Below are 15,475 nucleotides of genomic sequence, written 5' to 3' on the forward strand. Positions count from 1 at the left end.
AGGGTGACCGGATTCCTGTGCCCCGGAGGCGGTGGCGGGGCCCCTGCGCGGCTCGGCGGTGGGGAGGGAGACCATGCGGAAAGTGGTGGTGGTCACCGGGGCCAGCAGGTGAGGCGTCTTCGGAGGCCGCGGCGGCGGCGGGTCAGGAGTCGCAGGGAGCAGGAAGTACAGGGCCGGCCCACCGCAGGCGACCCCCGCCCCCCCCGGAGCAGGCGTCCCCGGCCTCGCCCGGTGGGGCCTCGCGCGAGCCCCGGCCCCGCAGGCCCCGCAGGCCCCGCAGGCCCCGCGTCCTCGCTGCGCCCGCCCCGGGCGTCCGGCGGCTCGAGGCGCACAGTAACCAGTGCTGGAACTGAACGTGACGGCGGAAAGGAAAACTGGAGCGTCGCGGGGGTCCTGCTGGTGTCCGGGACGAGGGCGCTTCCCACGCGGACCCCGCCTCCTCCAGCTGGTCCGGGTCGACCTCGGTGCCCGGCGCGTAGCGTCGCGACCGTCGTGTGCTCCCAGTGTTGTATCTGTGCAGGACTTTGCCCCCCAGATAAGGTTCAGCACCCCTGAGCAGTGGGACGGGGTGGGTGGGGGGTGTCATTCCACCCAGCACGGAGCTAGACACCTAGACACGCCCTTAAAAAAGTAAGCCTCTACCTGGCGAGGCGTGGCAGGAGTGCAAATAACCATCACCGCCAGTTCCTAATTATTCCAGGGCCGCCCATGTGGACTCTCGGCCTCTTCTGTCCCCCGCTTTTACTCCTCATCCGCACTTCTGTGAAGAATGGGAGGATGACACCAACCAAACCATTCTGCCTGTTGCAGTGCGAGGTTTTGAGGGATTAAGGCAGAGGATGTGTCACATGCCATCTAAAATCCGTCCGCTTTCGCTTACCCAGCCACACCCATGTTAGCTCAGCGGCGCGGCAGGTGTCTGAGCGCCCTGAACAACTGACAGGGTGCTTCCTAAGCTGAAGTCCGAGTCGGAACTGGTTTTGTGTGTTCTTTTTTTTAACGTATATTGTGATGTATGCACTTGGATATTTATTGTAAAGACCTGCTGTTCTCAAGTGAGGAGGAGTAGAGGTAAACCTATTTGATGCTCTTGGCAAGGCCCAGGCTTTGGTTGTGCTCAGCCCAGCTGGTCTGAGTCGTGTCCTCATTTACCGTGAGGTTTCAAATGCCATTTCTGAAGGAGTTTATCTGTCTTTGTCTTGTGCCCTCATCCTCCTGCTCTTCCCTGGTGCCCGTCTTATGTTTCCTCTTCGTACCTGCTGCTTAATCAAGTTGAGTTTTTTCTCTTCCCGTTGGTTATTCGATCGTAGTAGTTGAGAGGGACTTGCCTCCTGCTGGGTTACTGTAACATTCACCCTTCCTTGTTGGGAATTGCTTGTGCTCGGGATGGTGGCAGCGATACCAACAGGTAGTAGAGCTCTTGCCCTTGAGGAACCTAGACAGCAAAGTAAAACATGCACGCAGGAAACGGCTAATAGGATGCTCGTGTCGGCTCTTGCTGGTGAGGTACAGACTCCCTTTCATGAGTGTCGTAACAAGTACAGCATGCAAACCGCCCGATGAAAAGACAGCGCTCATGTGCTCTCGGAAACACAAACTGGACAGCCTCCTGGGCGAGTGACTGACTATTCAAGTTGGGGGGGGGGGTGTTCCTTCTTCTGTGAATAATGTTTGAGTCTTCTTTCCTCTGCCTGGGCTCCTCATGGGAGCCCATGTTGACAACAGCGGTTTTCTGGACCAGAGAGCAAAGCCTCCTATTTGGCGCCATCTGAATGAATGCATATTCTGTCTCCGAATTGTCTCACAGTGGCGTTGGCCTGGCGCTCTGCAAGCGGCTGCTGGAGGAAGACGATGAGCTGCACGTGTGCTTGGCGTGCAGGAACGTGGGCAAAGCGGAGGCTGTCCGCGCCGCGCTGCTGGCCGCTCACCCGGCCGCCGAGGTCAGCGTCGTGCAGGTGGATGTCAGCAACCTCCAGTCAGTCATCCGGGCCGCCAGGGAGCTCAAGCAAAGGTATGCCTCTTGTTGACGGGTTTTCTCTCACGCGACTGCATGAGACAGCAGTGAATAAAATAAGAAAGGAGAGGAAAACCTAAACATCTTACACCAGGTGCAGTGTAAGAAGTTAGGCTGAGGAGATCCGTACAGAGTGACCCGTGGTGTCTCAGGAGCACATTTTCATGCTCAGTCATAATCGCTATTATTTTATGAGGATTAATTTGAATACACCTTGATGTGTGATTAGTTGGGTGGACATTATGGTAACTCCCTTCTGAATACGGTTTTTGCATCTTTCCTCCGTGTAACGACTTCATTAAGTAGGTTGGACAGGTGCCTAGGACTTGATATTGGTTGGGTTGGTCTGAGAACCCACATCTGCACCCTATTTCTTCAGAGATTTTTTTCCCCCACAGGCCCTTAAAGATTTGTTTACATCTGCATGGTAATTGGCATGTAATAGGCATTTGAGAAATATTTGGTGTAGGAAGGAATAGAGTCCTTGGACGTATGACTCCCTAGAAAGTGTACACAAAATTGCATATAGGTGCACAATGCATTTTTTCTGGGGAAGGAGGCATGCTTTTTTTTTTTTTTTTAATTCTAGGAGGAATTTATGGTCCAAAAAGGTCAGGAGCCCCACACTAGTCCACACTCAGCCCTAAGGATATGGGGAATAATTAATTTTCAAACATTTTTGTAATTGAAGTCCTTAAGGAACAAGAGCTGCTTTATTTCCTTGGACAGTAAAACGAAGTACAGTAAAGACACAAAAGGCCTTTTTGGTAAAGGCATTTGCTGAAGAAGACAACTCTGTGTTTTATGTATGGGGATTGCTAGCCCATTTGCATTTCCCTGTTGCAAATGCACGAGTTACAGAGCAAAGGTAGAGCTGGTTTTCTCACCCCGCTCTTCTAGTTTCAGCCTTAGCCTCTTGTGAAATGTCATTTCTCCTAGAATTTTCTGCCACATCGTCTTTCTAAAACACCGAGGAGATTTTCTAGGTTCCATATCCCCTTTTCTTCTATAACTTTGAGTTGCCAAGTCTGTGAAGCTGCACAGTAAACGTCCTTACTGAGTTAAAGACCCTACAGTTAGTATGGAAGTTTTGAGCTCAAATCAGGTGATTTCAGGCATTCCTTTCCCCGAACCTTCTCAGCCAGCTGTCCTTCTGTTTTGTATAGATTTAGTTATATTTCCTCAGTTAGCAGAAAAGAACTTTCACCCTCAGTCAAGAATAGCATATTCCAGGCCAACAGACACATGAAAAAATGCTCCACATCACTCAGCATCAGGGAAATACAAATCAAAACCTCAATGAGATACCACCTCACACCAGTCAGAATGGCTAAAATCAACAAGTCGGGAAACAACAGATGTTGGCAAGGATGCGGAGAAAGGGGAACCTCCTACATTGTTGGTGGGAACGCAAGCTGGTGCAGCCACTCTGGAAAACAGTATGGAGATTCCTCAAAAAGCTGAAAATAGAGCTGCCCTACGACCCAGCAATTGCACTACTGGGTATCTACCCCAAAGATACAGATGTAGTGATCCGAAGGGGCCCCTGCACCCCAGTTGTCATCACGCACTGAAATAAAGTTCTCAGACAATGATCGGGGAGGACGGGCAGGACCCACCTCTGTGAGGGGGCAGCAGCTGGATTCTGCGCGTAGCTTTTGTTTCGTTTTGTCAGAAAAGCAAGGACAGGTGCCTCAAAGCATGGGAAAGGAGTACAAAGGAAGGGCAGTTACCTTGAAGATGTGAGGTAGGCCTGCACCTTCCCCTACAAGTAGGCACATAGGAAGGCAGTCACGGGATAAGGGAGAAGTGGAATGTTTGTGCTAGCAATCACCTGAGGCAGGAAGGGGGCCTGAGGCTTACCTTCTTTCCTAGCTCTTAACCTGTGCCCTGCCCCAGGAGATCATGGGTTCCTGTTCGTACCAGGCTATTGCATTCAGTAGCCCAAGACCAGGAACGCTGTTGATGTTTCAGCTGCTTCCGTAGTCACACCTGAGGGCTGACAATATATTTTCTAAGAATAACTCCACACCAGTATTTATGGCAGCAGTGTCCACGATAGCTAAACTCTGGAAAGAGCCCAGATGTCCACTGACAGATGAATGGATAAAGAAGATGTAGTATGTGTATATATATATATATGTGCACACATACATATATATGCGCACACAATGGAATACTACTCAGCCATCAAAAAGAATGAAATCTTGCCATCTGCAATGATGTGGATGGAACTAGGGGGTATTATGCTAAGCGAAATAAGTCAATCAGAGAAAGACAATTACATGATCTCACTCATGTGGAATTTAAGAAACAAAACAGTATCACAGGGGAAGAGAGGAAAAAATAAAACAAGATGAAATCAGAGAGTGAGGCAAACCATAAGAGACTCGTAAGCATAGGAAACAAACAGGGTTGCTGGAGGGGTAGGGGTGGGGGGATGGTGGTAACTGGGTGATGGGCATTAAGGAGGGCATGCGATGGAATGAGCACTGGGTGTTATATAAGACTGAGGAATCACTGACCTCTACCTCTGAAACTAATAATACACTATGTTAATTAATTGAATTAAAAAAAAATAAAAAAGAATAGCCCTTTCCAGTATAGCGACTTTCGAGATTTTAGGTTGTAACATTCAGAATATTAGGACACTTAGAAGAACTTGAGGCAGCAGGGCTGTAAGGTGGGAGGGAGCACGGAGGTAAGGCGCACCTGCCATCAGCATTTCAGTGCAGCTTCTGTGTGTTCATTTCATCCCCAGAAGTGCTCTTGTTGGGATGAGTGCTCTCCTCCAGACTTAGCAAATGCTAGTTATAGTGATATTCACAGATGTGGGAATGTGTGCCGATTCCACATACATCTATTGCTTATGTCGAGACTCCCCCGCCCTTAATGGCCCAAGTGATTGTCTGTGATTGTAGACCTGAAGTAAATTACAACTGAAGAGAGCTTGGGAAGGGCCCATCTGTTGGCTAACACAGCACCATTCCTGACACCTGGGCTTTCTGGCTGTGCGCCTCTCTTCTGTAAGCTATGTGCAGAGGAAAAACTAGTGAGAAATTGCAGTTCTGCTTTATCTGGAAGAGAGCGATTGTGTCGATCATTTAATCTTTGAGAGTAGTAAATATGCCGTTTTACTGAGCGCAGACCTGAATTTGGTGTTCTGCTGTAGTTTCCACTCTTTTGAGCATTGCCTTTCCACTTCGAGCAAAATTTGTTAATGTTCTTAGATGGCAGTTTGCACATTAGGTAATGGAACAACCAACAATTGATGGGCCCACGTGCATCAGGGAAATACAGATCAGAACCACAATGGGATCCCAACTCACACCGGTCAGAATGGCTAAAATCAACAACTCAGGAAATGACAGATGTTGGCGGGGATGCCGAGAAAGGGGAACTCTCCTACACTGTTGGTGGGAATGCAAGCTGGTGCAGCCACTCTGGAAAACAGTATGGAGGTTCCTCAAGAAGTTGAAAATAGAGCTGCCCTATGACCCAGCAATCGTACTCCTAGGTATTTATCCAAAGGATACAAACATAGTGATTTGAAGGGACACCTGCACCCCAATGTACACACACACACAAAATGGAATACTACTCAGCCATCAAAAAGAATGAAATTGCCATTTGCAGTGATGCGGATGGAAGTAGAGGGTATTATGCTAAGCGAAATAAGTCAGTCAGAGGAAGAGAAATACCATATGATTTCACTCCTATGTGGAATTTAAGAAACAAAACAAAGGAACCTAGGGGAAGGGAAGAAAAAATAAGATGAAAACAGAGAGGGAGGCAAACCATAAGAGATTCTTAACTCTAGGAAACAAACTGATGATTTGTGAGGGGATGTGGGTGGGGGGATGGGGTAACTGGGTGATGGGCATTAAGGAGGGCATGTGATGTGATGAGCACTAGGTGTTATATAAGACTGATGAATCACTAAATTCTACCCCTGAAACAAATAATTCACTATATGTTAACTAAATTGAATTTAAATAAAGAAAAACATAGACTTTATGGCACTTACATGGATGGCCCAGTAGTATCCACATCAGCATTTTAAACAGAAAGTTTAGTAATTAGAGTCATTTGGGGCTGGTAATTACTTACAGAATGATCAAGAAATGTTTGTGTGCCATCTGTCCTGGTAACATGGATGTATTTTAAGGTAGCTGTGGCCCGTATTGTCTTGGACTCTACAAAAGAGGGCACGGAGATAGCGTAATGCATAGAATTATAGGAGATATTATGAACATTCATGGTGCCTGTGAGTATCATGAGGGCAGGCTTGGCCCTTGTTCAAGAGGAGTATGCTCGATTAAGGCCTACGGAGGTTTAAAAATGAAAAAGCACTCTCAAGTCAGCATGTCACTGTTCTCTCTATGACAGGTGTCCTGGAAGGAGCTTTCCAAGAGTGCCGTACCCCCACTCAGCTTCTGTCATGTGATTGTATTCTTGTGAGCTTTCACCATTTTATGATACAGAGCCCCTGGCCACGAGCAGTGAGCGGTTTCCACATGGATCGGCTGCCTTACTAGATATATTGGCATTCAGGTTCCAGCATTGACGGCTCAGGTTGGGCCATTACTAATATTATATAAATTCTACTCATCAACAGGGAAGATGTGAATCTTAAAAAAAAAAAAAAAAGTAGACAACTTTCTAAGACCAGATGGAGAGTGGGTTTAATAGGCAGAGGGTTACCACCTGTGGTTCCTAATTGGGAGGACAGAGCTGGAAGGAGTCTTGATCTGAAAAGATTTAACTTCAAAGCCCATTGTAGTTCCCCAGATTCTGTGTGAAGCCACTGTCAAAAAAAAGAATACTCAAATATTTACTGTGGCTGAAGAAACAGCATTGGGAAAGAAGTGGTGTAACCCTGATGTGTCATGCGTCCCCTTCAGAAAGCATTTTCTGTCCTTCGTAGGCTTTCTTTAGTCCAGTTGCTCTAGAGAAGATGAACAATCTTTTTTTTTTTTTTAAGATTTTTTTTTTTTATTTATTTGAGACAGAGAGAATGAGAGAGAGAGAGCACATGAGAGGGGGGAGGGGCAGAGGGAGAAGCAGGCTCCCTGCCGAGCAGGGAGCCCGATGCGGGACTCGATCCCGGGACTCCAGGATCATGACCTGAGCCGAAAGCAGTCGCTTAACCAACTGAGCCACCCAGGCGCCCCGAGAAGATGAACAATCTTGTCTTGGTGTTTTCCTTGCAGGTTTCAGAGATTAGACTATGTCTATCTGAATGCTGGGATCATGCCCAATCCACAGCTGAATATCAAAGCACTTTTCTCTGGCCTCTTTTCAAGGTAATGTCCATTTTCTAGATGAACTCAGTGGAAGGAATCCGTTGTTTGTTTGTTTTTGCCTGGTTTTGCCCTCAGTAGGTTAAGTTAGGGGGCTGAGGGGCGGCTGAGGAGAATAAAGACAGGAAGTATTGCAGGGAATGGGTGCTCTAGGTCTCCAGGACATCCCAAGTGGCTAGATGCTTCGGAAGGTCCATGTTTGATCTGCCGGGATGTGTCCAGTAGCAAGAACATCTCAGAATTGGGCAGAGTTGTCAGTGAGATTGTCCGAGTTGTTAGTACCAAAGCTGCTTTGGAAGCATTTCCCAGCTCTGTGGCAGGTACTCTGCCCCGGAGGCGGGGGAAATGCGTAGAACCAAAGGTCTCCCCGGGAGATTCTTAACACACAGTAGCACAGTGGCTTCCAAAAATGTTTGATCACAACCTACAGTGAGAAATAAGTCTTATCTTGTGACTTACATACTTAGGGCATTCTTCGTACATTGCTACTTTTGTTTTACTTCTCTTCCATTACACACACACACACGCACACACAGGTCTTGACCTAGTAAATGGATCTCACAGCAAATTACTGTGTTAATGTGTTTGGTGCTTTAAGAATTCCCAGTAAAAAAACCAACCTGTGTAACTTGGGCAGTTAACCATCAGTGTGTGCAGGGGAAGACTTTTTCTCCTTTGGCATGGCTGTTATTTCCCCAGAGAAGTTCACCTGCAACCTGATGTGGAAAAAAAGTGAAAAGAGTTTTAGCAGCAGATTTTTTTGAGTCAGGGTCCAATGGGTAGTATGAGTTATAATATAAATACTTCTCTGAATTGGGGGAAAGGAAGCATTTTTGCATCTTATTTATATACACACAATAACACAGTCTGAGAAATAGGTATTTTTATAGGATCAAGGAAAATGCAGTTTTGGGCCGGGGAGGGCGGCAGGGAGGGTTTTCCAGTATTTTCAGTTAAAGAAGCTTTTAAAAGGCATACAATTGTCTTCTCCTGTTTCAGAAAAGTGATTCATATGTTCTCCACAGCTGAGGGACTGCTGACCCAGGAGGATAAAGTCACTGCCGATGGGCTCCAGGAGGTGTTTGAAACCAACGTCTTTGGCCACTTTATTCTGGTAAAAGGACTGGGCTCAAGAAGCTCATATTAGTGCTAGAATCCTAAAGGCTGGCATGGACATGTCCCAGGCCTGTTTGTTAAGCTCATTAATTTATGCCTAGCATGAAATCCTTGAGTATTTAAATGGGGTGATCACTGCACTCTGTGAAAACATTGCTTCCCTAAAGCATTTGATTGATAGATTTTCTTTTTTTTCTTTTGATGTCAATTTTAGAGAGCAGAGACAAAGTGAGAAAGAAACACACAGGTGCCTTCGGAAACAATGTACAGAACTGTGAGGAAGTGTACCAGTCCTGTTCTGAACGGTCTTTGAAACTGGGCTTGGTGCCAGATAGGAGAGGGGAGTGGGCAAGCCACTGTTAAACAAGAATCCATAATTAGTCTCTTATTATCTTGACTTCTGATTCTTCGGCATCTATACCGTGTGTTATAGTTCCAGGCACACATGCATGTAAGCAAGAGACGTGTAGCTTGTCTCACCTGTTCTGCACTCTTGCTCAGGCATGATCCCAGGGGACAGCTCTACTGTCTAGGATTAAATAATGCCCAACTGTGTCGCTGGTGGCCTGTCATTGCCCGGTGTTGGAGGAACCCCGATGCTGGGTTGGCCTGCACAGAGCCTGTATTTCTGACGCCTTTCTATTCACCGCCACTCTTCTTCACCTTCAGCCCCATTTCCCTTAACATTGGAACTCTTTGAGCACTCGCCTGTATTTACAGTAAATGAAGATGTAGGCAAATGTTGGGATATTGTGGACCCACTAAAAGAAATGAGGTAAATGTTTTGCACTTATGTGGGACAGCCTCTCATATTTTATTATGAAGAAGAAATAGCAGGGGCCTGTATGTATAGTGTGAGCTCATTTGTAGAAACAGAAGAAAATCCATCTCTATGTAGTGTATATAAATGTATATAATATTTCTAGAATGATGCAGATAAAACTGGGAGCAGTTTTATGCCTTCATTAACTGGGGTGCCAGGATATCAGGGATGAGGGGGAGCTTCATGTTTCATTCTATAACCTTTAGTGCTATTCATTTCTTGCGATGTGGTGTCACTTTTTCAATGACAAAAGTTAATTAAAATGTAAAGTTAGAATGGGATTGAATTCTTGTCTGGTCTTTCTTTATACCTTTACACAGATCCTCTATCTAATATTTCCTTTATCTTTTTATAATACTCGTTCTTTGCTTTCTTTTTGAATTATTAAATTAATTGGTAATGATAGAAGATAATTATCACTAGTCTGTTAAATTTTTGATAAATCTAGTGTTTAAAAATTAAGTTGTGGGGCGCCTGGGTGGCTCATCAGTTAAGCGTCTGCCTTCGGCTCAGGTCTTGATCCCAGGGTCCTGGGATCGAGTTCCGCATCGGGCTCCCTGCTCAGTGGGGAGTCTGCTTCTCCCTCTGCTGCTCGCCCTGCTTGTGCTCTCTTTCTCTCTCCTTCTCTCTCTCTGACAAATAAATAAATAAAATCTTAAAAAAAATAAAAATAAAATAAAAATTAAGTTGTTCAGAAGATCAGGTATTTGGGTCATCTGGGTTGGGGGAATGGCAGAGGAGAGTCATGGCTGTGGGCATGATGATCATAGGTGTCCTGATGACATGACCTATCCTTGTGTATCCTTATATAGGGAGGCATATCAGGAGGGGTTTTGGAATGGATTTATCTAATAAAGTCGTCAGAGGGCTTAGAATGCTTCCCACTCCTTTCAGATTAGGTTTAAGAATCTTACCACTTCTTCTAGAACACAAACTTGGATTCTAGGTTCAGGTGTAAATGCATTGTATAAATGGATCATCCATCCCCAGTTTGATTATCTGTAACATGACCAAACTTTTATCGTTGTTATGAAGAGTAGAGGTAATTTCCGTGAAGTTCCAAGCACAGCATAGTATTACAGTCCAGGAACCAGTTAACTGATTTAATCTCATGTGTATGAGTTATCTTGATTGCATTTGACTTATTTGTTCATTGCAAACGTGGAGCGCATCTGGAAGCTTTCCTAGGTTTTTCTTTAACACAATTTTTGTTTTAGAATAGTTTTAGACTTACAGAATTACTGCAAAACTAGTACAGAGAGTTCCTGTATCCCCCTCCGCCCCAGTTTTCTCTACTACTACTATTTGTTGCAGTAGGAGAACCAATACTGATACCTTATTAATGGAAGTCCAAACTTATTCAGCTTTCTTCCATTCTGCCTAATGTCCCCTCATCAGTTCTAGGACCCCTTGGACACCACAGTACATTTAGCTGTCTCCTCAGGCTCCCCTTGGCTGTGACAGTTTCTCAGATTTCCCTTGTTTTTCATGATCTTGACAGTTTTGAGGATTCCAGCTGAGGTATTTGTCCTCAGTTGGGATTTGTCTGAAATGTTTCTCATGGTTAGACTTGAGTAACACGTTTGCGGGAGGAGGACCACAGAGGAGAAGACCATTCTCGTCACATCACATCACATGAAATGTCACTGTGACTTGTCAGCATTGACGTTCTCTCTGATCTCCCAGCTCGTGTTTGTCAGGTTTTTCATCATGAAGTCTCTCTTTTTGTTTTTCTCTCCCTTTCCATATTGTTCTCTTTGGAAGAGACTTACTATGTGTAGCTAGCACTTAAGGGGTTGTGTTTGATGCCCCAAAGGGTCGATTAGCTACATAAATTATTTGGAACTTTTCTGCAAGAGAGATTTGTCTGTTCTCTATCTAATGCTTTACTCAGTCATTTCTTGGTCAAGTATACTTCAATAAAGCTGCGAAAATAACTTGTATTCCTGTGGGCTTGTGGATATTTATTTTCTACTTTGAGTTGGAAACACTACTTTATTTTCTTGCTCAAATTATTCCAGTTTGGGCCATTGGGTGCTCTTCATGTTGGATCCTGCATATCTCTGATATAGCCTCATCAGTGTGGTTTTCTGTTTTGAGCATGTTCTTTCTGGCACTACAAGATGGTTCAGGCTCATCAGATTTATTTCCTGCCCCAGTCTTAGAATCAGCCATTTCCCTAAGAAGATCTGGTTCCACTTTTTTTTTTTTTTTTTAAGATTTATTAACTTATTTTAGAGAGAGATAGAGAAAGAGAGCTTGAGCAGGGAGAGGAACAGAGGGAGAGAATCCTCAAGCAGACTCTCTGCTGGGCGTGGAACCTCACGTGGGGCTCTATCCCAGGACCCTGAGATCATGACCTGAGCCAAAATCAAGAGTCAGATGCTTAACTGACTGAGCCACCTGGGCATCCCAAGATCTGGTTCCTCTTATTAGACAATGGTATTAGAAACCAAGATCTGGTGCTTGTTACTACTGATGGATCAGTAGCTTCTAGGCTAACAGAGCAGGGAGATATACGTGCATGGTAACCCCTATAAGTATTTTTATATGTAACCATCTCTATTTTTATGAAGCTAAACATCTGTTCATACCGATGTCCCTAACCTAACCTGCATGGGTCATTCCAGCCTCCTCTCTCGCGTGTCTGGAGTAGCCCCTTCAGCAGTGACATTCCTGTTCAGCTCCAGGACATGTTTACAGTGGCTTCACAGCTGTTATCCTCTACTCCAGTAGATGTTGATCCATTTTGTTGTTCCTTTTTTATCAGATTCAGGAACTGGAAGCTCTCCTCTGTCACAGCGACAGTCCTTCCCGGCTTATCTGGACATCATCTCGCAATGCAAGGAAATCTAATTTCCACCTTGAGGACATCCAGCACAGCAGAGGCCAGGAGCCCTACAGCTCCTCCAAATACGCAATTGACCTACTGAGCGTGGCGCTGAACCGGAACTTCAACCCACGGGTGAGGCCTGGCTCGGTGGCGCGGGAACGGCCGCGGGTGAGGCCTGGCTCAGCTTAACAAAGCACGTACTTGAGGTGCTGTACTCCTTACCTGTGTATGGCATTCAGTGCCTTTCCTGTCACAGTGAGTGTAGGTCTGAATATTCCCATTTGCATGTGAGGACACCACAGTTTGGAGAGGTTAGGTGATTTACCCAGAGTCATACAACTAGTTAATGGTTGAGCTCAGAGTTGAGCCTGGGGCTATTTGACTGTAGGTTGGAATTTTCCCACTAAACCACGCTGTGTCCCAGTGTTTGTCCTATCAGATGCTATAGGACCTTCAGTAGTTACAAAGCCTTCTGGATAGTGGTGGTCTTTGGTGAGAGTCCAGAGCTCTGTCTTTCTGAGGACTCTGGGTTTTGGGGGTGTTTCTTTGCAGAAAGTAGCCTTGCCAGGCTCATTGTGGCCTCTGGTCTGGAGCTTACTGCTCTCTGGATGTCTCTCCTGCTCAGGTCTAAAACCTTCACTGAAAATCTCCAGTCTTTCCCATGGCATTTTCCTTTGTTTGCTTTGACTCTGCTGTTTGAGTGTGGGGCTGGGGAGAAATTTAATTCCACTAATATTTACAGAAGACCTACCATGTTTAGGGCACTGGGCCAGGCCTAGGGCTGAGGAGAAAGCAGAAAGAAAAAGGTGACCAAGAAACTTTCTGCCCTTGCAGGACCTTCTCTGGTGATGCATCAGACACAGTCAGAGCCTCCTATGATGGTCTCGAATGGGTTTATCCTGTCTATCAGAACTCTCTCTCCTGGAACCCTCTTAGGAAAGAGGATGGTCTAAGCGTAGAAGCTAAGGGCATCTCCTAGAACTGGATTTGAATCCTTGGAAGATTATTTCATCTCCCAATGCCTCAGTTTCCTCATCTGAAAAATAGGGATAAAAATAATGCCTGCTTCACAGATTTGTTGGGAGGGTTGAATGAGAGGGATGGTGTGAAGCACTCACAGCAGCTAGTAGTCTCAGCATTTGTGTGTCTGCACATGTGTGCACACGTGGGTGTCAGTGAGTGGGGGCAGCGACTGTCCGTGTGCACACGTTGGGTTTGTGGGTGTGTGTATATGTGTGTGCTGTGATTGTACATGTGGTATGTGCACGTGTTTGGGCATCTTGTGTGTACGGGAGGCATGTGGTCTACATGCGTGTGCATGTGTGTGTGTGTGTTTATGTTGGCTATCATCATCGTTACGATTATTGTTACTACTATTGTTACTATTTGAGTTCAGTGTGTTGGTCCAGTGGTTAGCCTCCTTCTGAGGTTTCTTGAGGTGTTTCAAAAGTTGTCACGACTGCTTGTTCTCCGGAAGCTTCCTTTTGGGGACAAGGGCAGAGTGGATTAGCTTCTCTTTTCATAAAATGTTCTGGGATTTCACTTAAGTTTTAATTGTCAAGGAAGCTTTGGGATTTCATCTTTTACAAGAAAGAGAGATTTAGCTAATACTGCTGTCTCCTAAAACCTGTATGATTGGTTTTCAGCCCACGGCTTTTCCTCCTTGGCTTTTAGGAAGGGGAACGACATCCTCTTGAAGGCTTGTATCACTGGGAATGCTGTTGGTCCATGGGGCCACCTGCTAGAGTTTAGTCATCACCCCTCACCCACGTCTCATAACAACACTCAGGTTGTCACAGCTGATCCTTGCGACATGTAGGGGGACTGGGTTCTCGGATGAGGCTGCCTCCTTGTTTGTTTCTTTTGTCGCTCAACATCAGAACATTACAGGTGTCAGAGACCCAGGATTTCAGTTCACAGATGTCTTTACTTAGGACTGAAGAGTCCCTAACTGTTCCTAGCTAGCTCCCAGAATAAGAAATCTTCCTTAGCTATCGCTGGGGGAAAATCTGTTACTCTCTTGGGGAGAAGTTTTGGTCTCTGCTGAGTCCAGGCTCTTACTTCTTTTCAGAGGACCTTTGGTAAAACAAGGGGACCTCCAGGGATTGGATAATCTGTCAGGTACCATGGAGCCTCTGCAGCCCCGAATAAAGGAAGAAAATGCTCCAGCTTCTCTTGCTCGGGGTGCTTTCTGCCCACTGAACTGTTTGTGTCATACTGGTACTTCCTGTTTTCATTTGAAAGAAAAAATAAAATTAAAAGTAATAAAAATAAGAGTTAAAATGGTCAATAGCTACATAAGGTAAAATGTAGTAAAAATTGAATTAAGTCCGCTGATAAAACCAATCCCAGTGATCCAAGGATTCATAAAGGCCACGCAGGGCCCTCCCTGGCAGCACACGCTGTGCGTTAATTGGGCTCTGTTTCGAGGGCAGATCTTCCTAAAATGACAGGTCCCGGGCTAAGGACCTGATGTAGAACTCTTTAGTTGGGGGAGGTGCTTTGTGGAACCACACACAGCCCTTCATTCACCTCTCATGACAGGAGCTCCCTCCTCAAGCTACAAGTGTGCGGCTTATGTACCTGCAGGGGAATAGACACAAACTTTAGGTTTAGCTGTCTGTTCTCTACTAGACCAGAAACTTCTTGAAGGCAGAGACTGTGTTGTAGATGTCTTTTTTATCTGAAGTGCTTATTATGATCAATAAACCAGTCTTCAATTAAGCCAATACCTGGCAAACTCCAGTAACCAGATCCTCCTTTTCTCTTCCAGCCCCAAGTTGGGTTATTCTTTGTTCTGTGAGTTTCTGGAGAACAGAGACCTTGTCTTACTCATCTTTGCATCCTGAGCGCCTCTCCTCGTGTGTCCTCCGGACATGATTCTTTCACTGAAACGGTTTGCCAGGCTTCAGGGGCAGCTCAGAGCATAAATCCTTCATGCACCGGCTTCCTGATTCATTTGCATATGTCCTTTAGTCACAAGCACGCGGATGGGCTGCGTCCGTAAACACTGAATTTGAATCTTACTTTGGCTTCTCCCTGTGCTCCCAGGGTCTGTATTCCAGCGTGGTGTGCCCAGGCACAATGGTGACCAGTATGACCTGTGGAATTCTCCCTCCCTGTGTGTGGACAGTATTGCTGCCCATCATATGGCTGGTAAGCGATGAACACTTCAGCTCTTCGACCTGGGACCAAAAAGGTGTGTTTAAGGGTTGGGAACTGATTTAAGAAGTCGAACCAGAAGGTGGCAGAGTTTCATTTCATTTGAGGTTTTTGAAGTTCCTCACTGTGTAACCTCTGCTTTGTACACCCTGCTATCCCCCTGCCTCACCATCCGAATGTCCCCTTCTCTGTCAGCGGCTGTGTCTTTGATCACACACCATAGC

The 15,475-nt window shown here is 45.8% G+C and overlaps 1 protein-coding gene across 2 annotated transcripts in view; it reads left to right on the forward strand.

Annotated features, from left to right (window-relative positions):
- HSD17B7 (hydroxysteroid 17-beta dehydrogenase 7) overlaps positions 1–15,475 on the forward strand; it is a 30,926-nt gene continuing 15,451 nt past the window's right edge. Inside the window, exons 1-6 of one of the 2 annotated variants that reach the window (XR_004680177.1) lie at positions 1–108; positions 1,808–2,011; positions 7,228–7,320; positions 8,317–8,431; positions 12,027–12,221; positions 15,141–15,288. Coding sequence is in view for 1 of the 2 variants with exons in the window: in XM_035010047.1 (XP_034865938.1) it covers positions 74–108; positions 1,808–2,011; positions 7,228–7,320; positions 8,317–8,431; positions 12,027–12,221; positions 15,141–15,245 (747 nt within the window). In the remaining variant the exon portion in view is untranslated. The remainder of the gene's footprint in view (positions 109–1,807; positions 2,012–7,227; positions 7,321–8,316; positions 8,432–12,026; positions 12,222–15,140; positions 15,289–15,475) is intronic. The other variant, XM_035010047.1, reaches the window with a different exon arrangement.

Source organism: Mirounga leonina, unplaced genomic scaffold (genome assembly GCF_011800145.1).
Source record: "Mirounga leonina isolate KUSES-001 unplaced genomic scaffold, KU_Mleo_1.0 Mir_154, whole genome shotgun sequence".
In the NCBI taxonomy this organism is placed as follows: domain Eukaryota; kingdom Metazoa; phylum Chordata; class Mammalia; order Carnivora; family Phocidae; genus Mirounga; species Mirounga leonina.